At 45.9% G+C, this 25,837-nt stretch overlaps 1 protein-coding gene across 2 annotated transcripts; it reads right to left on the bottom strand.

Annotated features, from left to right (window-relative positions):
• Window positions 1-1,150: 1,150 nt before the first annotated feature.
• Window positions 1,151-25,112, bottom strand: Prkx (protein kinase cAMP-dependent X-linked catalytic subunit). Of its 2 annotated transcripts, XM_075957343.1 has the most exons (9): window positions 24,724-25,112; window positions 16,051-16,219; window positions 11,874-12,137; window positions 9,441-9,560; window positions 7,623-7,718; window positions 5,441-5,498; window positions 4,639-4,716; window positions 4,127-4,276; window positions 1,151-3,907 (listed from the first exon to the last, which is right to left on the bottom strand). In XM_075957343.1, exons 1-8 carry the CDS (start codon window positions 24,887-24,889, stop codon window positions 4,151-4,153), a joined length of 1,077 nt encoding a protein of 358 aa, XP_075813458.1. In that variant the 5' UTR covers window positions 24,890-25,112; the 3' UTR covers window positions 1,151-3,907; window positions 4,127-4,150. The 2 variants fall into 2 exon arrangements, with proteins under 2 accessions (XP_075813458.1, XP_075813459.1); XM_075957344.1 differs by lacking the exon at window positions 7,623-7,718.
• Between the last annotated feature and the right edge of the window lie 725 nt (window positions 25,113-25,837).

Below are 25,837 nucleotides of genomic sequence, written 5' to 3'. Positions count from 1 at the left end.
ACAATTACTTAGGATGTTTGTGATTTGGCAACCTTGCTGCAGATGTCATGTTACCAATGATTTTCTGTGGTTTGGGCTTGGCATTGTTTACTGTTTACCAACTTCTGACCAAGGCACGACAGTGGAGACCTTCTCTCAGTAGTGCTAGGCCCAGTACCTGTGTTAGAAGTTTTATGCACACACACACAAACGTGTGATTTGGGGGCCCTGTTCCATGCACCTTATCATCACTTCATATTCCCCATGTATTTGAGAAAATGCTAATATGGCGAGAAAAATGGTTCTTCAAGCTTAAATGTGGTTTTCCTGTCCCATCGGACTCACATTAGTTTGTAGTATTTAACGTAGCTAATTATGTTGTATTATATATTTGTATACAGATTGAAACTTTTAAGATATTTTTACAAAAAATGAAGGTTGTTAATTCTGCTTGACCTAGTAGTGCAATCATTATTATTTTTTAAATAGTGTTGTTAATTTAGAGCCACTCTAGGTGTGAAGTTTCTGAGGCCTCCAACTGAGGTCTGGCTTGTTTGTTGTTCTTTGAAATTGTCTTGCTGTTTAGCCTTGACTGGCTGCCAACACTGTCCTATCTCAGTGTTCTGGGTGCCGATTACTGAACGTGTCCATCAAGCCAAGTTGAGGCTGGCTAGGAAGGGAGGTTTTTCCGTGTGCCAACAGGAAAACTTGTTTTTTAGCTGCTGAAGAAGGAAGCATTCACTCCTCTGAGAGGCTGAATCCAGGCCTCTGATAGCATGTGCACTTAGTCAACTCCAGGTGGCTTCTACTCTCCCTTGGGAAAAATCTTCCTGTAACAGCAGGTGTTTTGGGTTCATGCAGCCCCACCACTCCCTGCTCACTCTTCTCCCTGACTAGGTTATGCCCCTCCTCCCCTTTATGCTGTTGGCAGTTTGTAACACTAGAAAAACCCTGGGGGTGCTAATTTTCATGGAAACAATCATCAGCCCCTGCTACAGGGGTACATACCCATTTCCTTGATAAACCTGACTTTATTTGAGCATCTTCAGTTCTGCCTCTCAGAATGGTCACCAACTGGTGACTGGGCCACTGTGGTCATTAACCACTTTTGTTCTATAGTGTTAACCCGGATTACTGGAAAAGCCAAGGAAGGACCTGAGACAGATTTCTTAACATACAAACTTTTATTAAACAAACCTGGACTCAATAGTATTATTTCATAAATTAGACAGCAGAAAAATCTTCCTGGGGGCAAATATATATAGAAAGATATAGATATATACACAAATCACAGTGATTTTTAAATTGTGCAGCAGGATTAGAAAGTAAGATGAAAGACCAGGCTTTTTCATTCCAGGTGCTAATTTCAGATGAGCCAGCAAGTGCTCGGCAGCGGGACACACCTGCACAGTGTACGCGACACCTGTTCCATCAGGAGGTCGAGTGGTGAATCCCCACACTGGGAGAACTGAGGTTGCCAAGGGGTTTTGAGTCTGACCTGTGAGGACCAGGAGGGCTGGGAAGGCTCCTGCTCCCGCTCACTTTCCCCAAGTTACACAAGTAAGGATGTCTATTACATAGCCAGCTAGAGCACCCACACCCCCATGGAAATGACAGTGTGCGGTTGGATGCAAGGCTGTGAGGTTCACAAGGCAGATTTGATGGGAACAAGCAAGGGTAGGGACACGGACACAAAGACACAGATGGGAGAAACCAACTCATACAAAAACCTTGACTTTGCATCATCATTTTCAGGTGGTTTGCAGTGTGTGTGTGAAACAAGAATGACAGGTGTCAGGCACTCATCAATGCTCCCTATGTAGCTTCATCAAAAACAACAACAACAACAACAACACACACACACACACACAACCCAGGAAATCAACACACCTCAAAATATACAGCCAGAAGTGAAAGACCCTTTCTCCAGTTTTTCATTCCAACATAGAGCCCCACACAATGCTAAATCTTGCCTAGGGTTCACCGAGCAACACAGTGGTGATTGACTGCTATGTTTTGGTCCAATGTTGAGATATAAGCACAGCCCGAGGGTCCTGTGAACAGTATTTAGCCGTCAAATCACGTTTTACAGTGTAACATGTAACAGTTAATTAGGTGAGGTGAGCACCATTCCGCAGCACTGAGTACTTTATAGCTACTAAACACACACACACAAAAATTAGTCTTGATTGGAGAGCATGGGGATTTGTTTTTAAATTAGTAGTTGTTACTGATTATCTTTTGTACTTGGTTCAAGTCAACGAACCATCAGAGAAATTTGAAATTCATTAACTGTCCCATTGCTTTAAGAGAAGGTGCTGGGTGCACAGTTCTCCTTGGACTCAGAGGCAGGAAGAGGACATAGTTCCTTTATCCATTCCAACATGGACAGCGCAGCATGCAATCGCCTAGTATGTCCAGCTGCAGAGTCTCTGGAGTGCTCTGCTGGCCCCGTATGTACTGAAGCCACATGCACACACATTAAGAATAGTAAAATAAAAATTATGATTCATACACACTACCTGATGTCACTACAATGACATCACATGATATAATTTATAAGGGTGTTTAATTTTATTTTTAGGATCAGGGGTCAAACTGTTAAATAAGAGCACACAGTGGGTGCATGTGCATATGTGTGATCTCCCCGTATATGTTTAGAATTAAGGCGATGTTTCCTACGCTGATTTTATATTATTTCCTACTTAATATCAAATGAAGACAGCACCTATGTGGGTCAGCGTGTGTATTCACAGGGCTTGATTATAATCTTGAGTTCTATCTCCTGTATGTTTGTTTGTGGTACATAACCCAGTTATTTTGCATACTGGGAAGGGCTGAGAAAGCTCACTGAAAATACAGCTCTGTACAAACGTTCATAAAAGTTCCCAGCCCGGCAGAGCAGTGGTGGTGCACACCTTTAACCCAGCACTTGGGAGGCAGAGGCAGGTGGATCTCTGTGAGTTTGAGGCCAGCCTGGTCTACAGAGCTAGTTCCAGAACAGCTAGGCCCATTACACAGAGAAACTCTTGTCTCAAAAAAAAAAACAAGAAATAAAAGAAAAGAAAAAAAAAGTTACCAGCCTGGAACCTGAGTTTTTACAGATGAATAAGGCTGGAAGAACAGGACTGAGTTTGGTGGGAAGAAAATGTCATTTACAACAGAGGAGGGAGTTGAGGGGTGGATCCTTAAAGTTCCCTTTTGGGAATGTGGATAAATTTGTATTATCATAAAAAGGCAATCTTTGCACCCAGGATGCCAAGTGGTTAATGCATTATACAAAGTTCTGGCTTAATTTTAGGAAAGGATATTTTACTGGAAACGTGTAAACTGGAAGATTGCAGAAAGTCACCTGTTTGTGCCATATTTGAAAGAGGGTCTGCAGGACATGTGGCTTCCTGCCTTCCAAGTTTATAGTGACCAGAGAGAAACCTAACAAACAATGCAGACAAATGACTACAAAATGCATAGAAAAGCATTTTAAAAATGCATATATCGCACCCCTCCTTTTTTTGCCTGCAGGGTGACAGATTTTTCAGAAAGCTTGGGAAAATAAACATGTCCCAGGCATATCAAAGTATCAGTTTTGCACATTGTCTGTGCACATACACAGTGACAGCTAGAATTAAATGGGTCAAATTCAAACTTACAAAATTCAGTAGCGAAACAACAACAATAACTCCACAGCACGAACACAAGACTCACAAAGAAGGGGAAAAAATCTACAATTTAACAGGTTTTACAAACTTCCCAACGGGCAGGTTTCTAGTTTTGAAATGAGGCTGGGTCCCGAGGGCAATGATCCCGTTAGCCTTGAATGGGTAGTGGATACATATACCGAATCCTTCTAGTTTTTCAGGAAAAAAAAATAAAGTCAAGCAACAAAAATGGTTCTGGTCCTCGGCACTGCGTGGAATTCTTCATGCTCCTAGCAAAGAAAAAAGAAAGCGCGGGGGGGGGGGGCAGTTAAGTGATTGGCAATATCTACTAGTAACTGACCTGTCGATCATTTTAAGAAATCCTGCAAACTGGCTAACTCACCATCTTCAGCTGCACAGTGTTATTTTTTTCGACCACATGGTAAGTTCAAGGCTATCCTTGGCTATATGACAGCCTACCTTAAAATTCAGAAATACAAAAGTTTCACCTTGCAGATGTGGGTTCCCGTTCCTCAGAAATTTTTGAACGTTTCCAGTTCTTTGTCAGACACAGGTGGGGTCTTGTCCCACTCACTCTCTGGATAAGTCTCAAAGTTGGAGGTGTCGCCATCACCCGATAACTTGGGTACAATGGGTGGCTAAGGGTCACACAAAATAAATAAGGGAAGCACCATTATGCAGAAATGTGAGGAAGTCGAATACTTTTGTTGACTGACAGTAATGTTTGCATGGCTCACGGGGAATGGTAACACCAGGCAGCTGAGTGGGGCCATGCACTGCCTGTCACTCAGAATGTAAATTTTACAAGGAGGGGCTGAAGCCACCCTGGTATTGCAGTCACATGGTGTACATAAACTAATACACATACATGGAGACAATCACTAAATAAATCTCTGCCAAATTAATTTTTAAGACTGAGACACAGCAGTGGGAGCTTGATGGATGGTTAGGCTAGGATACGGAGGGGTTCATTTAGTTTAAGGGTGTATGATAGTCCTACCTTGAGTTTCCTCTGTGGCACTGACTCCCACTCCACACCCCGGAACCATCGGTGCCGCTTGATGTCTTCTACCCCGTTCTTGAGAATAAACATATACAGTAAAAAGCTTTAGAAAAACTGTGTGTGTGTGTGTGTGTGTGTGTGTGTATGTGGTATTATTTGTAAAGTCTCTCTCCAATAAAGCAGATTAAAAAAATAAGTGGCCAGATGTGGTGGCATATGCCTTTAATTCCAGCACTCTGGGAAGGAAGGCAGGTGGATTCCTGTAAAGTTTGAGGTCAGTCTAGTCTACACAGAGAGTTCCAGGGCAGCCAGACTACTTGGGGAAGCCCCACCTCAAAAACAAACAAACAAACAAATAAGAAAAAACAAGCAAATAAATAATAATAAAACTCTAACAAAGAATAATAAGTCAACCTTGAGAAGTGTTGCAAGCCTGTCATCCCTGCTCTGGGAGGTAGAGGTGGGTGGGTTACAAGTTCAAGGTGATGCTCAGCTACATAGTTTACGCCTAGCCTGGGCTACATGAAAACAGCAAAAATGGGTCGGAGAGATGGCTACTCTTGTACAGAACCCAGGTTTGGTTTGCAGCACCCACATGGTGGTGGACAACCTATAACTGCAGCAGCAGGGAAACCGGTGTGTTCTGCCCACTGTGGCCGGTGATATACCCAGGTAGTATATACACAGAATTAATAAAAACAAACAAACCACAAAAATAACGAACACTGAGCATGGTCTGGAACACCCTGAGCAGATGTTACTATCAGTGTGCAAACTGGAACACCCTGGCATGACTCACCTTCATGCTGCCCAGGCGCCGGGTCCTATCTACCACCAGCAACTTTTTGATCAGGTCCCTGCATGAACAGAGCAGACTCCACTTAGATAGGGAAAATGCCAGAAACAACACAGGCACCAACCTCACCTGCACTCACACAGTGTGTCCATAGGGAAAGCATTTGCAGGGGGCAGGGTGGGTAGGCTGCTTGCTTCCTGGGCTCCCACTCCTAACACTGACCTTCAACCCCTGACCTCTGGCTTCTGCCTTTTACAAGCCAGGGATACAGACGTGCGTACCATTTACACAGTGAGGGATGAAGCCCAGGTCTCGGGGCATGCCAAGAGAGGCACCAGCACAACTCACTGAGTGACAGGCACTCTACCCACTGAGCCACAAGCACTCTGTCTACTGGGCTCTACGCAGTGTTCAACTACCAAGTACTCAAATGGTAGAAAATTGGTACAAAATCTCTACTGATTGAAGTATAAGCACTCTCCCCACTGAACAACCAGCACCCAGCCAATTCTGCCGATAAGTACTCTGAACTACAAGCCCTCCATCCAGGGAATTTGCCTGCAACCCTTTAGCACTTATCTATCCCAGCATTGTTTCCTCCTGTGTAACTGACAAGGCGGCTTTGCAGGACCACACCTGTGTTCGTTTATGCAGGTCTGTCTAGGGAGACCGAATTTGCAGCCCCAGCACACCTGCTGAATAAAATCCCAAACACCAGCCACTCTGCTGTGTCTTTATTGTGGATAAAAGACAGAGAATGCAAAGGACAGTGAGGTGCAGTAAATCAAAGACTTGGAGAAATTAAGGCAGGGTGGAGATGGGATGCTCTGTGTGTGTGTGTGTGTGTGTGTGTGCGCGCGTGCGCGCATACACGTGCACACAAATATCCTGCAATCCATAGCACCCATAATAATATCCAAGAGGGACTGTAGTTCAGTGGAAAGGGTGGCTGTAACACAGCGGGCAGAGAGCTTGCAGTTAAATTGGATGAGGGTTTGTCGCTCAGTGGGCAGAATGCTTATTTCTCAGTTGGTTGATTGCTTCTACTCAGTGAGTACAGTGCTCACGCGGGCCTGGGTTCCATCTGCTGTATTACATAGTCTGGATACAGGTAGCACAAATCTGTCTGTCACCCTGCCTTTGGGAGGCTAAAAGAGGAGGATCAGAAGTTCTGAACTATGTGGACCCTTCTTCCTAATTAACTAAATGAAAAAAATAAACGATTGGAGATGAAGGCTCATTCTGGTTAGAAAATGCTCAAATTTAACCACACTCAAATCAAGGAAAGTTAAAGGTATTTATATATTTTTTAACCCTTCTTTTTTCTTTTCCACTAATTTTACGATAGTCTTCATGAAATGCATGGTCAGTATGAATACTGAGCAAATGTTTGTTAAGCAACATGTTGACCTTGTATATAATAATTCTTTATGATGAATGCAATTTTATAAAGAGAAAAAGATAGAAAAAAAGAACACTTGTGGAGCCACAGAGGTTTGCCTTTCTAGCTCAACTAATAAACCAATCTCAGCAAAATATACCATATATGTGTATGAAATTGTCAAAACATTAATAAAAATACCATATTTACACATTGAAGTGATCATGAAGAAAAGCCTAGGACCCCAGCATCTCCTTCACGGGCCTATCTCCAATAACCCAACTTCTTCCCACTAAGCCCCTCTTTTCTTAGTGGTTCAAAAAAGAGTTTAAAAACTTAAAGTTAAAAAGTTAATAAATAGGCCTGGCACAGTGTTGCACATTTTTCATTTCAGAACTCAGGGGGATAATATTTATGAGTTCAAGGCTAGCCTCATCTACACAGCAGTACCAGGACAGCTAGGGCTACAAAATAGGACCCTCACTCAACTATAAATTAATAACTAATAAATTAGATGGATGGATGGATGGATGGATGGATTGATGGACAGAGTGATCACTTATACAATTGGCTCCAAATCTGCATTGATTTCAACACATTCTATCTCAAAAAGAATGAGATATATAACAGGTCTTTCAAATATTATATTTCAGTAAAATGAAAAGTTTTCCCTTCCTGGTGGGAAAAGTGGTTGGCATATGTAATGAATCAGAGAATTTGCCAGGAGTGTGTGCTTTCAGTATTATTTCACAAAGCGCTGAAAATAAACACAGGGACAGGGCAGGAAATCGCAAGTGCACTTACTTAGAGGTGAAATCCAAGTGTCTGGGGAAATCTATTTTGCACGCAAGGATTTTCTGGTAAATCCCAAATGGGTTGTCATCAAAAAATGGGGGAAACCTGTTGCAGAGAGAAGTGTGTATTTTTAGCAGAATTAAATACAGAATTATGTCTACTTTGTGCCAGTTATTTTTGCTTAATGGAGGCAAAAAATAATTTGTGTCAGATGGCTCCACTGCTTGACAAACTGGCAACATGGCCATGTGAAGACAGATGGCAAGCAGATGCTCTCAGGAGGCAGTGTAGCCACAGGAAGACAGGGAAAGCATAGAGGGCCTCTGTTGATGACTTCATCCCCAGCAGGGGGTGGAACTGACCATTATAAACCTTTGAGAGGTGGGGCTTAGTAGCAGAAAGTTAGGCTATTGGAGATGTGCCCTTCAAAAAGATATTGGGACCCCAGGCTTTTCTTCAGAATCAGTACGACATGAAAAAAATTTTATATTGATTTTAAAGCATTTCCTTGTTTGTGTGTATGTGTGTGTGTGCGTATGTGTGTGTGTATCTTATGAGTTATGTTATATAGTATACATTTTGTAGATATTTCAAAGAAATTATATTTCATGTATTGTACACACACACAGACAATATGTACAAATTTTCCAGAACACATCACTGGGACCCATTTGCACATAGGGTCTTTACCTAGAGAATGAGTGACAGATTTTGAGATGAGTTCATCCTGAGTAAGGATGACTCTAGATGTAGTAACAGTAACCTTAAGACAGAACAAATACAGAGCCATAGGAGAAGCCATGTGAAGATGGGATTGAAGAGGCCACAAAAGCCAAGCATACCTGGAGCCTCCAGGAGCTGGAAGAGTGGATGGATGCGGTAGATGAGTGGGTAGGTGAGTAGATGGATGAGTTGGGGGATGGATGACTGGTGGGTGGATGGATGGATGGGTAGGTGTGTGGATAAGTGAGTATATGGATGGATGGACAGATGAATGGATTGGTGGGCTGATGTATGAATAGATGGTTAGATGAGTATATGTATGTATATATGGGTGGGTGTATGAATGGGTGGGTGGGTAGGTGGATGCTCCTTCTTGACAAATCTCATACTACTTTAGTAAAATCCTCCTGCAAGCTGTTTTTTTTTAATACTTGGTTTGATCCACAAAGGATGAACTTTCTTTTATCTAGGCACCAGAGAAAAACCCGTGGGGCTGAGATAACTGTCACTTCCCCAGCAGGAGCCAGTGACTCTAGGTCTACACAGGTGAACACTGTCAGGGTATTGGCCTCCAATTCTTCCAGTTACACCTAGATCTGTGGACATCTCGTTTTCTATGTTTATACAATTTTCTCAAGTGTATACTAGACTTGACAGATAATAGTGACCCTCAGGAATGACCAACCTTCCAGGCAAGTGGGAGACAAACAAAGCCCATAACTCCCACATTCTATGCATTGCCAAGAAAGGAAATTTAGGGTGGTGAAAAAACATAGCACAACATTGCCTTCCTCATCTGCTCTTCTATCACTACTACACTGTTTGACTGGTGTCATTTGTTCACCGTGGGTACTGCTCAGCCTCATGTGTCATCCCACAAATAAGATGGATGTTACACATAGGGAACTATGAATGTCTTTGAAAATTTAAATTCTCGTTTAAGGAAACTAAATACTGGGTTTATAGAAAACTAAATACCCTCCAAATCTTGATAGTGCAGTGAGTACGTCCATGTGCCAAGTGTCAGAAAGGAGATTCAAGGTACTGTGTGGGGTGTGAAGAAGACACCGTGTGTGTCCGGTTGCATTCAGGAGGGTCACTCACCCAGACAGCATCTCAAATATAAGGATGCCCAGTGCCCACCAGTCCACGGCTCTCCCATGGCCTTTGCTCTGAATGACTTCTGGGGCAAGGTATTCTGGTGTTCCACAGAGGGTCCATGTCCTATGGGGGATGACAGAAGCAGTATCCATGAAATTTGGAAGGTGCCATAACAGAGGGCTTGAGAGATGGCTCAGTGAATAAGAGTATTTGTTCTTGTGATCCCCAGCATCCACGTGGTGGTGGTACAACCACCTGTAACTCCAGTTGCAGGGGACTTGCACAAGTCACAGCACAAGGACTTTCTGAAAAGGACTCTAATGGCTCAGGAAGGTTGGCAGTGGGAGGGCACAACACTAAAAACCTCTGTGCAGCGAACCAGACAGAGCAGGGAATAGATGGGGGGAAAAGTCCTGCAAGTGAAATGTACAGAAGGGACTCAGGCCCAGAATCTGTAAATAATGGATCTGGACCTGGTGCAACGGATTGTGCAGTTCAACTCAGATGCCTATGCAGGGATGGAACTATAGGTCAGTGAGTAGAGTGCCGACAGCTTTGTGGGTGGGAAGCGTGTAGCTGAATGGATAGAGCGCTTGCCTAGCAGACACAGGGCCCAGGTTCTAGTCCCAGTGGAAACAGGACATGGAGATGCCCACCTGTCATCTAAGCACTCGGGAGGTTAAGGCACAAGGATCAGGAGTTCAAGCTCATCCAGTTTGGGGTGCACACACACCCTTTGCCTCACACCCCATCCCGATGGAATACACTAGGGGCCACTCAGTCACTGGCTCCTGTGTGCTTCTGGGCCCATTAACTCAGATTTCGATCCTTGTAGCCCGACTCAGTTAGAACAAGATCAGGGTAGATAGAGCACAGTAGCTGAGGAGGCCACAGGTAACTGGACCTGAGAGAGCTCCACTTACGGGGCTGAAAGCTGAGTCTTTCTGTGTCTGCCCCAGGCTGGAGATTTGCATGCCTTAGGTGGAAATTTCTACAGCCTTGGGCCTGACTTCTTTCTACAGCCTTGAAACTCTCTACAGGCAATCAGTTTTTTTTTTTTTTGCAAAAATACCCCAATGGTTGTCTGGTTGGTCAAGGGTATTTAGCATACTCTGCTAGTATTGGGACCACAGAGAATCTGTCCCCAGCACAGAGATACCCTGCTGAGGCTGCAAAGTGCCTGATTCCCTCAATGTGAAGCCTTCTCCCCCCCACCCCCACCCTATGACTTAACAGGAATGTGACACCATCTTCTTCATTACCTACGAGGGGCTCCCTTAGCCCTGAGCAGAGGACCCTAAGGAAAGAGTTCTATAAATAGAAAACACTAAGATGGAGGCTGGAGAGGTGGCTCAGCCTTAAGAGGGCTGGCTGCTCTTGCAGAGAACCTGGGTTCAGGACCCAGGACCCACATGACTACAGGCATTCACTTGTAACTCCAGTTCTAGGGGATCCAATGCCCTCTTATGATCTCTGTGGGTAACGCCTGTGCATGTATGTGCACGTGCATGCACACACACACTTACTCACACACATACAATACATCTTGAGGCAAAAAATGCATTAAAAATCAAACTGCCCCCTAGCGGTGCTGGCGCACGCCTTTAATCCCAGCACTCGGGAGGCAGAGGCAGGCGGATCTCTGTGAGCTCAAGGCAGCCTGGTCTACAAGGTAAGTTCCAGGACAGCCAGAGCTGTTACACAGAGAAACTCTTGAAAAACAACAACAAAAATGGAACTAACATGTTACCTAGCTATAGTATCCCTGAACATATGCTTGTGTGTGTAAAATCTACATGTATGTGTATATCTGTAAGCATACATACATGTATGTAAACATATAAACTGCACAAATGTACGTGTAATATAGATATGTATTTAAATATATTTGCATATGCACATATATTCAAATACAAAGTTATTCTCACATGGACATTATTACAATTTTCCAGAACAAAATTCAACCACTCTGATAACAGCATGATTTTCTCCTTTGCTCACAACCTGGAGGGACACCACCACTCCCAAAGTTGTACACTGGGTGTGGACTGCTTCCCACAGACTCAGGTATTTTAACACTTGGTGCCCAGCAGGGGGTGAGCTCAGGGTTTGAGAACCCTGCCTTATTTCCTATTTTCTCTTCCTGTATGTGGTTGCAATGTGAGCAGCTGCCCTCTACACATGGTCCTATTGGCACGTGATCCCATGATGGAACCAGGAACCAACTAATATAAGCCCATTCTTCCTTAAAAAACTTTTTTAGGAGTGTTTAACAACATTAGTAAGAAAATAATAGGATACCCAATTAGATAGATGGAGGGAGGGGTGCATCACACCAGAGCCTACTGTGCATTCTGCTTATGTCGGTTCACCCACCTAAATCAAACCTTCAATTGTCGATCAACCTCTGATGACCCTGTGATTGTTCCCACTCACCTATCCACCAGCTTCTTGGAGAAGCCAAAGTCAGTGAGTTTGATGTGCCCTTCCCTATCTAGAAGGATGTTTTCAGGCTTTAGGTCCCTGTACACGATCTCTTTGGAGTGCAGGTACTCGATGGCACACACGATCTCTGTGGAGTAGAAGATTGCTGCAACTGAGGAGAAGTGGCCACGGTTCCTCAGGTAAGTGAACAGCTCACCACCAGGCACGAACTCCATCAGCATGTACAGGAAGCGGTTGTCATGGCCAGTCCAGAACCTGCAAGATGCAACAGAGTGCATGATGGGTGTTGAGGTAGGTGCTCAGATGTAGATGCAGATGGATGTTGGTGATCGATAGACACGGATGGCAAGACATGTGTGCAGACTCTGGATATACAGAGGTAGATGTTCCCGTTAATATACTGGTGTATACAGACACTAACATGTGTCTATATACAAATATCAAAGTATAAATACAGATATAAAGATAAATACACAAAAAGGTGCAAACATATGTATGTGCCCTGGTTAGCTTTAACTGTCAACGGTACGGCAAAGAACTTTCTTTATCAGACTGGCCTGTTGTATAAATACAGATATAAAGATAAATACACAAAAAAGTGCAAACATATGTATGTGCCCTGGTTAGCTTTAACTTTCAATGGTATAGCAAAGAACTTTCTATATCAGACTGGCCTGTGGGCATGTCTGTGAGGAGGTTCTTCATTCAATTGATTGATGAATGCAGATCATGCCCACTGTGGGTGACACCATTCCCTAGCTGCGGGAAGATGTGCTGTCACCTTCGACACAGCCTGGAGTCACTTAGGTAGGATCTTAGTGAGACATTTCCCACATCAGACTGGCCTGTGGGTATCTGTAGGGAGTTGATGACTGACATGGGAGAACTTGCCCACTGTGAAGAGGGCTTCTTGTGCTGGATGAAAACTTTCTGCTTCTGGTCTTGCTCTGCCTTACCTCCAAGATGGGGGGGGGTATGGTGACAGAGAAGTGAAAGCCAAGTTAACCCTTAGAGACTCTCAGTCCCTTTGCATCACTGTTTTATCATAGCAACAGAGTCAAAGCTGGCCAGTAAGAAATGAGGATGTTTGATTAAGATGCCCGATGTCAGTTCACCTAATGGTAAGGTTGTGCTTAGATGAACTGTGGCTGCAGGTTGATGTTAGGATGTCTTAGGTTGCTATGTGAGGACAACCTGAAGGTGAAGTTCGCAGGCAGAGTATGTGCTAAGCCAGTGTTGCTCTAGGTGGGACCTTCACCAACACCCTGATCTTAACCAAAACTATGTATGTATTATGTATGTGTGAACATATGCATATGTGTGTGTATGTATGTATGTATGTATGTATGTATGTATGTATCTACCTTTCTTCTATTTACCAATCATCTATTATCTAGCTATTTAACCTATCCATCCAACCATCTATCTTGTCTACCATCTATCATCTATCCATTATCCATCCATCATTTATCTTTAACTATCATTTATATCATCTATCTACTAATATCTATCTATCTATCTATCTATCTATCTATCTATCTATCTATCTATCTATCTATCTATCTATCTATCTATCTATCTATCCCTCTCTCTCTTTCTCCCCCCCCCCCCGCCAAGTAACTCTCCCAACTACCACAAGGTTTTCATCCAAAAACATCACTGCTTTCCACGCGCACAAAGCAATGTCTACAGATCATTCTCTGACTATAATCCCCTAGGATGGGAGGCTCCTCTAGACACCTGCTGTATTGTGTCCGGAGACACTGGGCCTTTCAGAGATTACAGTTCATACCTCTCCAAAAATTTACTCTACTCAAGGCTTCATTCCTGGTTAGATCTCTGTGTGTATATCCCTCTGACATAAAAGGAATGGTTGTACAAGAAGAGAGATCATGGTCTCCAATCAGAGCACAAATTTTCTGTGTCAAGTGACAGCACACTCTCATCCTACCTGGGGATGGTGTTGCCTGCAGTGGGCAGATCCCTACATCAGTCATCAATCAGAATACTCCCACAGACATGCCCACAGGCTGATCTGAAGTGGAAGATTCCTCAGTGAGACCTTTCTGGGTTGTGTCAGTTGACAGTTGAAACAGGACATTTTCCCTGTACTTTGGGAATAGTGCCACCCACAGTGGGCTAAGTCTAATACCAACTCTTACTAAAGCCATTTGCAAATAAGCCCAGATCCCTGAGGCAATACAAACTGAGAGTCCTATCAGCTGTTTGAAGCCATTCTCACTATGCATCCCATGTCTGTTCAAGACAAACAGACTACTCCACGTTCACAGCTGACACACGCAAGCAGGATGATGACCCTGAAGATCTCCAGCAGCATGCACATCATCCTTGAAAGTTCAAAGGCCCGACTAAGTTGTGTTCCCACAGCTGGGCAGATACACGGCATGTTCTGCCAGGCTGTAAGTACTCCAAGTCCCTGTAACACTATGTGAACTTTAACCTAGTTCTTAACCTGCCTGTTGAGTCCTATGAATGCAAAATATATAAAAGCAAGAAAAGATTCCTATAAGGAATGTGTAGTCACACAGGAGTGGGTGGAGATGTCTAGTCTGACTTAACCACTCAGGATTCATTCCTCCAAAATTTCTGTGTTAAAAGTCTGCACACCCAAGACCTTGGGACAGGACTGTGTGTGGAACCGGGTCTTTATGGGGAAACAGGTAGAATGATGTCTCTGGGATAGATTTGACTTAACAGGACTGAGTCCTCATAAGAAGGACTGGGACAGATACAGAGGGATGAGCCTTAGTTGGTGTTTCCACCAAGAGGAACCCATTTTGGCTAATATTTAAGTTCATGTATAATTTAAGGTTCTTGTGTTTTAAATTTTTAAAAAATACTTCTCTGTATTTTATTTATATCTGTGTGTTTAAGTGTGTACATATATATATGTGTGTGTGTGTGTGTGTGTGTACATATAAGAGTACAGCAGACACAGAGGCCAGCAGAGGGCATAGGATCTCCTGGAATTAGAATTATAGAGGACTGTGTGTTGCAAGGTGAGGGTTGGGAATTGAACTGGGGTCCCCTGCAAGAGAAGCAGATGCTTTTAACCACTGAGTCCTCTCTCCAAACTCTGATACTCTAATTCTATGCTATTCTAATGAATTTTGACTATAGTGTACCTCTATGATGTTCTAACAAGATGGAACACTCCAGAATAACATGACTATCATGTGGTGGTATTTCAATGATGTCATGCTGGGTAATTTACCCTCTCCTGGGCTCACGGGACAGTCATACTTGCTGAGTTCCAGCAGGAGACCTTGTCTCAAACTCTTAGTGCGAACTAAGTAACAATGGCAGATGTTATCCTCTGATCTCCACATATATATAGACATATATATGTGCACATATATATATAAAATATATTTTACATAAATGTGTATATATTTCTAAAATACAAAAAAGGGTTTTAACATTGATAAAAATCACCAGTTGAGTTTTAGATGAAAATTATGAATGAATAATTAGGTTACTCTGTCATCTTGACTAGATGCTGTAATAAAAGATCCAGGTCTTTGACTTCTACAGGTGCATCATATTGAAGAAGAGATTGATATCAGCATCACAAGGCCTATTCAGGTCACACAAAAGGAGTTGTTATAAAAATTCATAGGTTGAGATTAGAGGGATGGATCAGAGGTTAAGCACACTTGCTGCTCCTGTGGAGGATGAAACTTTGCATCCCAACACCTGGCTGGGCAGTACACAACTACCCAAAACTACAGTTCTGAGGGGATATAGCACCCTGTTCTGGCCTCTGTGGGTATGATTTGGATGTGCACAGTCATGCACAATTAAGAAGAAATCAAGACAAAACCCGGGTAGCATCTCCTACCTCATACCTCTGAGCTACAAGCACTCTATTAGGTGAGGGCAAGCACTCTTCCCACTGAGCTACAAGCATTATATTAGCTGGCTGCAAGCACTCTATCCTCTGGGCAACAAACTCTCTCCCTGCTGAGTTACATGCAATCAGTCAACTGGACTACAAGTGCTCTACCCACTGAGCGACAAGCTCTCTATCATGTAAGCTGCAAGCATTCTACTCACTGAGCTACAGCCAGCACCTTCCCGATAATGCTCCCTTGAGAGAATAACCTTGCAGAAGTGGGGAGCTAGAAAGAAGGAGCCAGGAACTCACAGCTTAACAAGGAAGGGATGGTTGATTTCCTTCAGAACTGCCTTCTCATTCTGCACATGCTGCTCCTGCTTCAGGCGGATGACATCTGGGATGCTCATAATCTTCAAGGCATAGTACCTCCTGCCTGTCTTCTCCTTCACCAAGTTCACGCGGCCGAACGTTCCGGTGCCTTAAAGAAGACAAAGCAGCCAGTCAAATCTCCCCTCGATCAGGAAAAGCATACATATCTGAGAAATGAACACCATACTGACCTGGGACCTGAAAGCTGGACACAGGGAGAGAAACTTACTTGAGCACTGAGGACTTTATGCATATGTTTTTATACACAACTGTCAATTAAGCAGCCAGGGAAATGGCTCTGAGGGTAAAGGGCTTGCCTTGCAAACCTGATAACCTGAGATCAAATCTAGACACCCATGTAAGGCAGGGCAAGGGTGGTTTAAACTCACTCAACAACTTTCCTATGATGTCCACAAGGATGCTATAATATGCAACCATACATATAGTAATAATAATGACTAAAACTTAAAAAAATAATTGTCTGCTATACGTATTGGAGATTGTATTTCAAGTCGGCCATGATTTAAACACTGTCACGGGAAGAGCCCAGATACTAGACTCCGCAACTCCTAGTGGGGTACTTTTTTTTGTTTCTCAAGACAGAGTTTCTTTGTGTAGCCTTGGCTGTCTTGGAACTAGCTCTGTAGAGCAGAACTGACCTCAAACTCACAGAAATCCACCTGCCTCTATCTCCCGAGAGCTGGGATTAAAGGCCTGTGCTACCACCACCTGACCTGGTGGGGTAATTTTAATCCTAGCTGTCTCTATTTACCACCTCTTCCTTGGTCCTCCACCTCTATCACCTCCCTTGTTTCCTCTCATTCCTCCAGTTCTTCCTGGAGCTTCTGCTCCTCTTCTTGAATCTCTCTGCTCTTCCTGCACTTTCTTCCTCCATCCACCCCTCAGCTGCCTCTGCTCTTTTATCTCCTCATTCTTTCCTCTCCCAACAGCATTTGCCCTCTCCTAATTCTTCCTTTCCTCATCTTTCTCCATCCTCATCTCTAGCTATGCCCCTTTTGTTCCTTTCCTTTTCCAGCTCCATATCCATCTCTTCCTCTCTCTCCTCTCACTCCTTCTTTTCTGTTTCACTCTACGTACTAAACCATCCACCCCCACTCCCAATTTATTCATCCATTCACCCATCTAACTACCCACTCACACTCCCACATCCTGGCATTTTTTATAGACAGGGTTTCTTTGTGTAGCCTTGACTGTACTGGAACCCACTCTGTAGACCAGGCTGGCCTCAAACTCAAGAAATCCACCTGTCTCTGGCTCCCAAACGCTGGGATTAAAGGTGTGTACCACCAATACCCAGCCCCCATCTCAACTTTTAAACACAGTTGCTTTCTGCCTTATGATACTTCAACATATAGTGCTTACCCTTATAATGTAGTAAAGAAAAGGCAAAACTCACTGGGTGGTGATGGTGCACACCTTTAATCCCAGCACTTTAGAGGCAGAATTAGGCAGATCTCTGTGAGTCCAAGGTCAGCCTAGTCTACAGAGAAAGTTCCAGAATATCCAGGATAGTTACAGAAACCAACCCTGTCCTCAACCCCCTGCTCCCAAAATAAAAGAAAAAAAAAGAAAGAAAAGAAAAAGCAAACCTCATAAAATCCCAATCTTTGCAAACATGCAGGATGCTCCCCACAGCAAGGTAGAGCTAGGCATAGGACCAAGAAAGACACCCACCCACCCACAGTTAGACCGTGGGCTGAATAGCCCAATGACCAAGAGAACCATGTTCAGCACCAAAGTTGTATTAAAGGGGAAAAAGGCATGCTTTGTCAAGCCCAGTCTCAAAAGCACTTCTTTTGACTTCTGCTGTCTTAGCTTAAAATAAATTAATTAGGATATAAAATGGATCTCTGTAGCTCTGTTATTTAGAAAAGGATGCCAGCCAATCAGGAGACACCTGTCACAGAACACACAGGACTGGAGGGGGCACAGAGAGTCAAAAGTGATCCTGAAGTCAGGACTGGCCTAGAGTGGATCAGATGGGAAAAGTGGGTGGGAGTATTTACATACACTTTTCCAGAGAGGATTGGGGTAAGCATGCTCCAAATGTTCTTAGAATAACCTCAGCAGGGTCTGCCCCAGGCTATCCTGAATATGGGGCTCACTGAAGTGGGGGGGTCACTGAGGTGGGAAATCCCACCCTGAATGTGGGCATTATCATTCCTTCGCTGGGGTTCCCGGATTAAAGGAGGAGGAGAAAGACCTGAGCCCCAGTGGTCACCTCTCTCTGCTCCTGACATTTATATTCCTGTCTCCATGATGGACTGGCACCAGTCTGGGACACAATAATTCCTCCTCCCTTAAATTTTGATTATCAGGCATTTTGTCGCAGCAATGAGAAAAGCAAGTGCTGCGACACTAGAACCCTGTGAGTGCTTCTGATTGGTGGGGGACACATCACTTTTGTGTCTAAAATACACTGTGTGAGCAGAACCTGACAGATGCACTGCGATGTGCAGTCCACGGGATGGCTTCTGCGTCAGATGGCTGCCGACCTGTTTCCTTCACACTTGTGCCTGCGGCTTGTGGGTACAGAGGCAGCTGGTGGTGTTGATTACACAGAGCAGGGGAGCTGCAGAGGCAAAGCAGCTGAGAAACCTAACACCGTGGAAAAGCACAGTGCAACAGAGCGCCAACTGCCAGAAGCTGCCAGAACAAAGACAACAAGAAAGTACCAGAAACTCCCAGGGCAAGGTGCTGTTTACTGCCTAGTGGGAGAAACTTAGCTCATCAGGGACGTGTCATTGAATGGGGCACTGGGACTCCAGTCTCCTCTTCTCTGTTTCCTGACCACTATGTAGTGAGCACCTCTGCTCTATCAAATGCTCCCATGATGCTCTGTGTCACCACAGGTCCAAAGCAATGGAGTTATAGACAGACACCTTTGAGACCAGGAGCTAACACATCTTTATAATTTTATTATGTCAAGGATTTTTTTCCACAGCAATGGAAAGCTAGCTAATACACATTGCACACCATTTTTCAAAGTCTGTAGAAGGAATTGTGTTGTCACTGGATCTGGTTGTTTGCCCCTATACAACCTCCACCCCTAATCCCTTGGCTGTAAACTACAGCATACCCACAATCACTCAAATGCATGTTGTTATCTGCCCATCCCAGTGAATGCCCCAGCATCCCTATGTGCTAAAAAAAAATCACTCCATCTTCGATGTTTAAGCCCCAGTCATTAACACCAGTCACTCTAGCACAGTCCCTTGACCTGTAAAGTGACTCCCAGGTCACGGGGGCAGCGAGGTAACAAACATCACCACCCAAATTAATGGTACACCATTTTATAGTCTTTACACACTTCGAGGTTGCCCTCTACGCCACAAGAATGAGTGGCCTCCTCAATTAAAAAAATGACTACCTCAGAGTAGGAAGATGCTGCCCACGCCCTGTGCACACTCTACAAACGGTAGTCAAGTGCCCCCATCCATGGATGATACCTGGAACCTTCCAGAAGTAATTCTCTGTATGACTGGCATGGGGGAGGGATGAATTTTTATGTAATAGGCTCCCAGGGTAGCGGACACAGATGTTACATGAAAGTGGCCCAGATGCCCAGAACCGGGTATCAGTAACCAATGGGGTGCAAGTAGGGACAATCCCAGTAGGCTGTGTAGAGGCATGCAGGTTCTTTCCCTTTTCGCCATCATGTTGGAATATGGTGATTCTTGTCCCAGGTCAAATATAGCACATGATGTGTTCAAAGAGCTGGGCGGTATGGATGGGGGTGCAGCTCACTGCTGGAGTACGTGCCTGGCACAAATGAGTCCCCTGGCCACATCCCCAGCACCTAGCACAATAACAATAATAATAATGATGATGATAATAACACTAATAAGATTTTTCTTGGACTGGGTGTGTAACTCAGTGGAGTGCTTGCCTAGCATACACAAGGTCCTAGGTTCCATCCCTCAAAAATAATAATAAAAAAATTTCCCCACATTCCATTCCTAGCCTCACAAAAGGAAAATAAACAGAAGAGTTGACTGGAAGTACAGCCCAGAATATTCCTGGACGAGCCAAGTGTCGGGTATATCAATGTGTCATTAGCACTGATGGCCTTCCATAAGAAGAGCCAATCTACTAAGCCACAAGTACTCTTCCCACAGAGTTAAAAGTATTTTATCAACTGAGTTACACCCTCAACCTCAGGAGAAAATCTTTTTAAAATAAAGGAAGTGTGATGACCTGATGGCTATTTCAGACAGGAAATAAAACTGAAAGTAATATATTTGGTGTAGCACACATGAAGCCCTGGGCTCACTCCCCAACTTTGCATAAACTTGGCCTGGTGAGGTAGGCTTTAATCCTAGCACTTCTGAGGTAGGGACAGAAGGATTAACAGTGGTTTGAGGACACCCTGGACTATACAGTGAGTTCCAGGAAAGACTGAGCTACAAGGGGAGACTCAGGAAGCAAAGGGGGAGGAGTGAGGAGACTTAAGAGGGAGAAGGAGGGGATTGTCTTAGTGTAAATGAGATTCTATATTCAATGCCCAGTATTTCAAAGATAAAATAAAATGAAAATTTGAGTGAATACAGAGAAAGCCCCAGTAAGCTCAACTTCTCCAGATAATGAAGGTACTGTCCTAAGAGTGTGGTCAGACTCAGCGTAGAGCACCCAGGCTTAGGGGTGACTGAAGCAAGAAGCACGGGCCTGTGTGACTGATGTTGTGACAGGTTCTTGCTTTCCTCTTTCTGGGTGGCATCCCAGTCTGGCCCCAGCCCTAAAACAAAATCATCCTGAAACTCACTCTAGAACCACCTTCACAGTGATAAAGGACAAGTGCCTCTGAGAGAGTGTCACCTTTGGTGATTCGAGAAAGGATGCCAGCGGCTGAGGACAGACACACAGCTAAGGGTTGAGGATACCTAGGAGAGTGTTGAGGAGTAAACAGTCAGGAAAAGTAATCTGAAAGAATAAATCAAGTCAGTGAACAATTCAAATAGCCTGCCTAGAGGTGGGATTCGAGATGGTGCATGTAGATTATTTAAGATGAAGCAGGCTGGATAGAATTCAAGATGATGAAGGTAGGTTCAGTTAAGATAGTACAGGGTGGGTGGCTTTCATGAAGACGCACATAGGTTCAAGTCAAAATGGCACAGGGTTGGTGGACTCCAAGATGGCACATATAGGGTCAAGCCAAAATGGTAGAGGTTGGGTGAGATTTAAGATGGCGGAAGGTGGGCGGGGTTCAAGATGATGCACATAGGGTTAAACCAAAATGGCACAGGTTGGTGGAGTTTAAGATGGCATGGGGCGAGTAGATTCACCTGTTGTTCTCCCAACAAACACAGGAGTGTAAGGTGTAAGTGCATCAGCCCCACCACTCACAGGCCCCAGGGAAGACCCTTCCTATCCAGTTCAGCTCCTGGGTGCTTCAGCCAGACACATCCCTCTATCCTATGATCCTTCACTCTTTATCGGGGGCAGATGCTTGGCTTGAATGACAACGAGTCCCACCCCTAGAAACCACAAGGAATTAGAAGGTGGTGCTCAGGGACTTGGTGCTGTGGCGAGGGGCTTTGTGCAGTGTGTCTGTCTTTAGGAACTTTGCAAAGATCTATGATGAGACTTCCCTTTCCTGTTTATGATGGGACTGCTCTAGAAGGAGCTGGAGGCCTTCGAGGTACAATGTGGGTAAGTATATATTTACATATCCATGAACGTTATGCAAATCTCACATCTTACTCCTCTAGTGCTAATCAAGCATGTGGCAGTGAGGCTGGGGCTTGTGGATGGGACAGCATAATGGACACAGGCGCATGACACAGCTGCTCTTATTTCATCCACAGGCATGAACGCTTGTGACTGACAGTATTGACTGGTGATTGACTGAGTTTCTGAATGATATTTTTCCTTTTTAAGCACTCTGGGTCCCCATCCGTGTCCAAGCACCTCCCTCCTCAACGTAATTACCTGAAGTGTCTCCTAGATGGCTCTAGATATGGATTATTGTTACTATGGACTACCAGGTGCCTACTCCCCCTCAACAATTCCTCTCTAGTGTATAATAAGGTGCTAGCCTGTTGGTGATCTGAAAGACAGCTAGCCATGTGACCATACATCTTAGTAGACTCCCACCTAGACAGAGCTCCTGCCCTAGCAGTACTGAGAATTTAACACCAAGTTTCAGATTTAACACCGGCTTTCATAAAGCCAGCCAGGAAGGTGCTGAACAGTAAACTGAGGCACAGGTGACAGCTCAGAACACAAGGCATCACCCCCGAGTCCAGGGAAATGAGTGCAGAAGTCCAGCCAAGCAGAGAGGGCCTGTTCCGCAAATTTAGATCTGAGATCCACTGAGCTGCAAGCACTCTGCCCGCTGAGCAGTAGGCAGTCTACCCACTGAGTCACAAGCACTCACCCACATAGCTATACTACTCTATCCACTGAATGGAAGCACTGTATCAACTGAGCTACTCTACCCACGGAGCTATAAATACTGTCCACTGAATCACACAAAACCCTATCTGCAGAACCACAAGCAGTCTTCCCATTGGGCTGTAAGCACTATTCCACCTAAGCTACAAGCACTGTCCTCACGGAGTCACATCTTCAGCCTGGAATGAAATGAATTTCAGGTAGGAGGCAATATCATCAATATTTATTTTCTGGAGAATGCAGAATAGGGCGTGTGCTGGGGACTGACTGGGGATGCAGGAGTCGCCTGGTGAGCTCTAGAGTACTCTTGTGAGTGTGGGGGTGGCTCCCTGTGGATTTGGGTGGTGTGTACTTGTAGGCACCTGCAGCTCCAGGCCAGTCTAGTCTACACAACAAGCACCAGGACAGGCAGGGCTACACATGAAAGCTCTGTCTCAAACACCCCCAGAACACCACGTTTGTCATAGTCACAGTCTAAACTTATATGAGTCCTCAATGATGAGAGTTCTTGTAGCTCAGTTAAGTGTGTGTATATAAAATAAAAGGCTGACTGGGGAGAGGGGAAGCTGACATGTGCACACACCCAGGTCCTTCTAGAAGACTCGGAGGGAACAAGCTCACAGCAGAGAAAGGTTGTAGGATTCAGGATGTGACACAGCCCAGGGAGGCTCCCAAGACGCCCAATGGGGTCCAATGGGAGACCCAGTGGGCCTGAAAGAGGGCTTACTTAGTAGGTGAAGAGGCTTGCTGCCAAACCCAAGAATTTGAGTTCAATACCCTGGACCAACTTGGTGGAAGGCAGAATAACAGATGTCTGTAAATTGATCCCTGACCCCCACCCTGCCCATATGCGGCGCAGTAAATAAGTGAATTTAAAAATTACCAAAGAAGCCAGGAGTGGTGGTATACTAATTTAATCCCAACACTTGGGAGGTGGGAACATCTCTAGGTTCAAAGCCAGCCTGGTCCACACAGTAAGTTCCAGGACAGCCAGGCCTATGTAGAGAGTCCTTGTCTCCAAAAAAAGAAAGAAAAGGGTGGAGAACCAGTTGAAGTGTTGTGTGTCCGTGAGTCCCTATGGTCCCAGCACTGGGAAAGCTAAGACAAGAGGATTGCCTGAAGTCTCCAGTGCGCTTGGGCTATGCAGTGACTTTCAGTTCAATCAATATTTCAAAAACAAGGGTGGGGGCTCGGTTCGCAGCACTATATAACCAATCTGCGGTGGAGTAGGACCGCAATTTCAGCACTTAGAAAGGATTGGCAGGGGAATGTGCACTTTAAGGTCATCTTGAGCTACACAGTGACAGTAAGGTCAACCAGGGCTACATCATAATAAGTAAAAGACATTCACAGGGGCTCCGTTTCCTTCAAAAGTCAATCAAAAGCCGGTTTCCTCCAAGCTGGAACCTTGATCGAACTCGGGTCACAAACTTCTTTACCCACCAAGCCATCTCTCCAGCCCGGCTCAGAAGATATTAATCCTCCTTCAAGCCTAGCGCGGAACCCCGACTTGACTCCCTCAACCTAGGCGTTGAACCCCTTCTAACACCGGGGTGAACGAAGAAGTCTCTAGCATCTCTGCCAGCAGAGGACGCCAATCCCTCCCTCCGTCCCTCCTCCAGGAACACTTTCCTAAAAATCAACACACTGGGCGCAACTGTCCTAGCGACCGAGGTCTCCGAGATGCCCCAGACAGACTTGAGAAGCTGCTGCCCACGATACCTCGCGTGATCCCAGCCCCCTCATAGCATCCCGGCCCGTGAGGGAAGCCACCGACTTCTCCAGTAACCTGGAGGGTCACAGGGAGACCAAACTAGGAGCCACTAAAGAAAAACCTAGATCCAGGCACACAGGGGATGCGGGGAAAACATCGGCATAGCTGTCCCTGAAGGGTCCTCTGGGGGTCACGTACCCCTCTGAACCCCACCAGGTATCCACACTAGGGAGGCTGGATTCGACCCCGAGGCACCCTAGGGCCCAAGCGGGTGCGCAAGCGCCAGAGAGGCCGGGCGTGGTGTCCCCGGGGTGACTGGCACCCCAGCAGGGAGCCACCGAGTCCCCAAGGTGAAGTCACCCTCCTTAAAGCTCTGTGACGTAGGGCCGCCCCATTTCCGGAGACCGTGTACTGAAATGTGTGGGAGATAAAAGCCCCAGGGTCGCAGGGGACCCTTGCGTCCCGACACGCGAGTTCTCACTCACCCACTGTGGCCACGGTGTCCCAGTTTTGTAGAGAGTGTCCAGCTTTCTGCGGAGGCGACGTCCTGGTCTGGGGGTCCCCAACTGGCGCCGAGACCTTGGCATCCTTGGGGTCGTCTTGGGGCGCAGGATCCTTTTCGGTCGCCGCGGCCCCCCCGGGCGGCTCCATGGGGCGGGGGACGCACCGTGCGACGGGGGCGCAAAGGCAGCCTCGGCATCAGCAGAGGCAGCGCACACGCGTCCCGGCTCCCACAGCCGTAAGGACAATGGAAGCGCGCGCAGCGGGGCTCAGAGCGGCGGGAACCGGCGGGGCGCGCGTGGGGTCCGCGGGACAGACGCCAATGGCAACGCTCTTCATTCCAGGCGGAAGCCGGCTGGGCGGGGACCGGTCTACGCGGGCGGGGGGGGGGGGGCGGGACGACGTGATTGGGGAGGTGTCTTCCTCGCGCTCCGCCCTCCTGCCTACCCCGAGCTGGGAGGAGCCGGGTTGCAGCCCCGCCCTGCCTGTTACCTTAGGAGCCCTTGGGACGCGCCTGTACCAAAGTAAATAGAACGACGGGGATGCTCGGGGGTCCCGGCTTACGTCCCCCCCCCACCGCAGGAAACGAGAAGAGGCGCAGGAACTTCCGGCTGCCACCCGAGGATGTTCCTGGCAGAGCCCAAGCGGTGGAGAGGTGGAGGCACTAGGGGAGGAGTCCAGGTGGGGCACGGCTTCCAGGAGTTTCCCGAGGTTTGGGGGATAGAACTTATGACGACGCTATCGGGCGAGCACCGCAAGCGTCTTGCAGCCCCCTTTCTCTCCCCCCCCCCCCGAAAGTTCATGCTCCCCGTGGACCCGCGACACCTGCTGGTCCTGAGCCCGAGGACTCCTGGGTAGACAGGGTTTCCAGGGACCTGTTAAGTGGCATCATACACGATTGGGCTCGCCGTGAGTGCTAAGAACACGGTACTTTTCAGACCACAGCAGCCACCTGCAAGGCCTGGGCAGAGTTTCTCAGAGCCTGGCATGCAAAGAATGCGGTTTCTCCGGCTGCTTAGAGCATGCGCTTGGCAGAGTCCTGCTTTAGAAAGGGGCCCAGAAACAGGGATAAAGACCATCCACTCAGTGGCAGGTGCC

Source organism: Microtus pennsylvanicus, chromosome X (genome assembly GCF_037038515.1).
Source record: "Microtus pennsylvanicus isolate mMicPen1 chromosome X, mMicPen1.hap1, whole genome shotgun sequence".
Taxonomy (NCBI): Eukaryota; Metazoa; Chordata; class Mammalia; order Rodentia; family Cricetidae; genus Microtus; species Microtus pennsylvanicus.
The sequence above is the reverse complement of the archived record's forward strand: the minus strand, read 5'-3'. Positions and strand labels throughout refer to the sequence as shown.

Bases quoted from the DNA above. Each gene is read 5' to 3' on its own strand.
- Prkx (XM_075957343.1), bottom strand. From the start codon at position 24,889: ATGGAGCCGCCCGGGGGGGCCGCGGCGACCGAAAAGGATCCTGCGCCC. The intron at 16,220-24,723 runs GTGAGTGAGAAC...GTCTTCTTTAAG, and splicing joins GGACACCGTGGCCACAGTGG to GCACCGGAACGTTCGGCCGC. The intron at 4,717-5,440 runs GTGAGTCATGCC...TTTATTCTCAAG, and splicing joins GGCGCCTGGGCAGCATGAAG to AACGGGGTAGAAGACATCAA.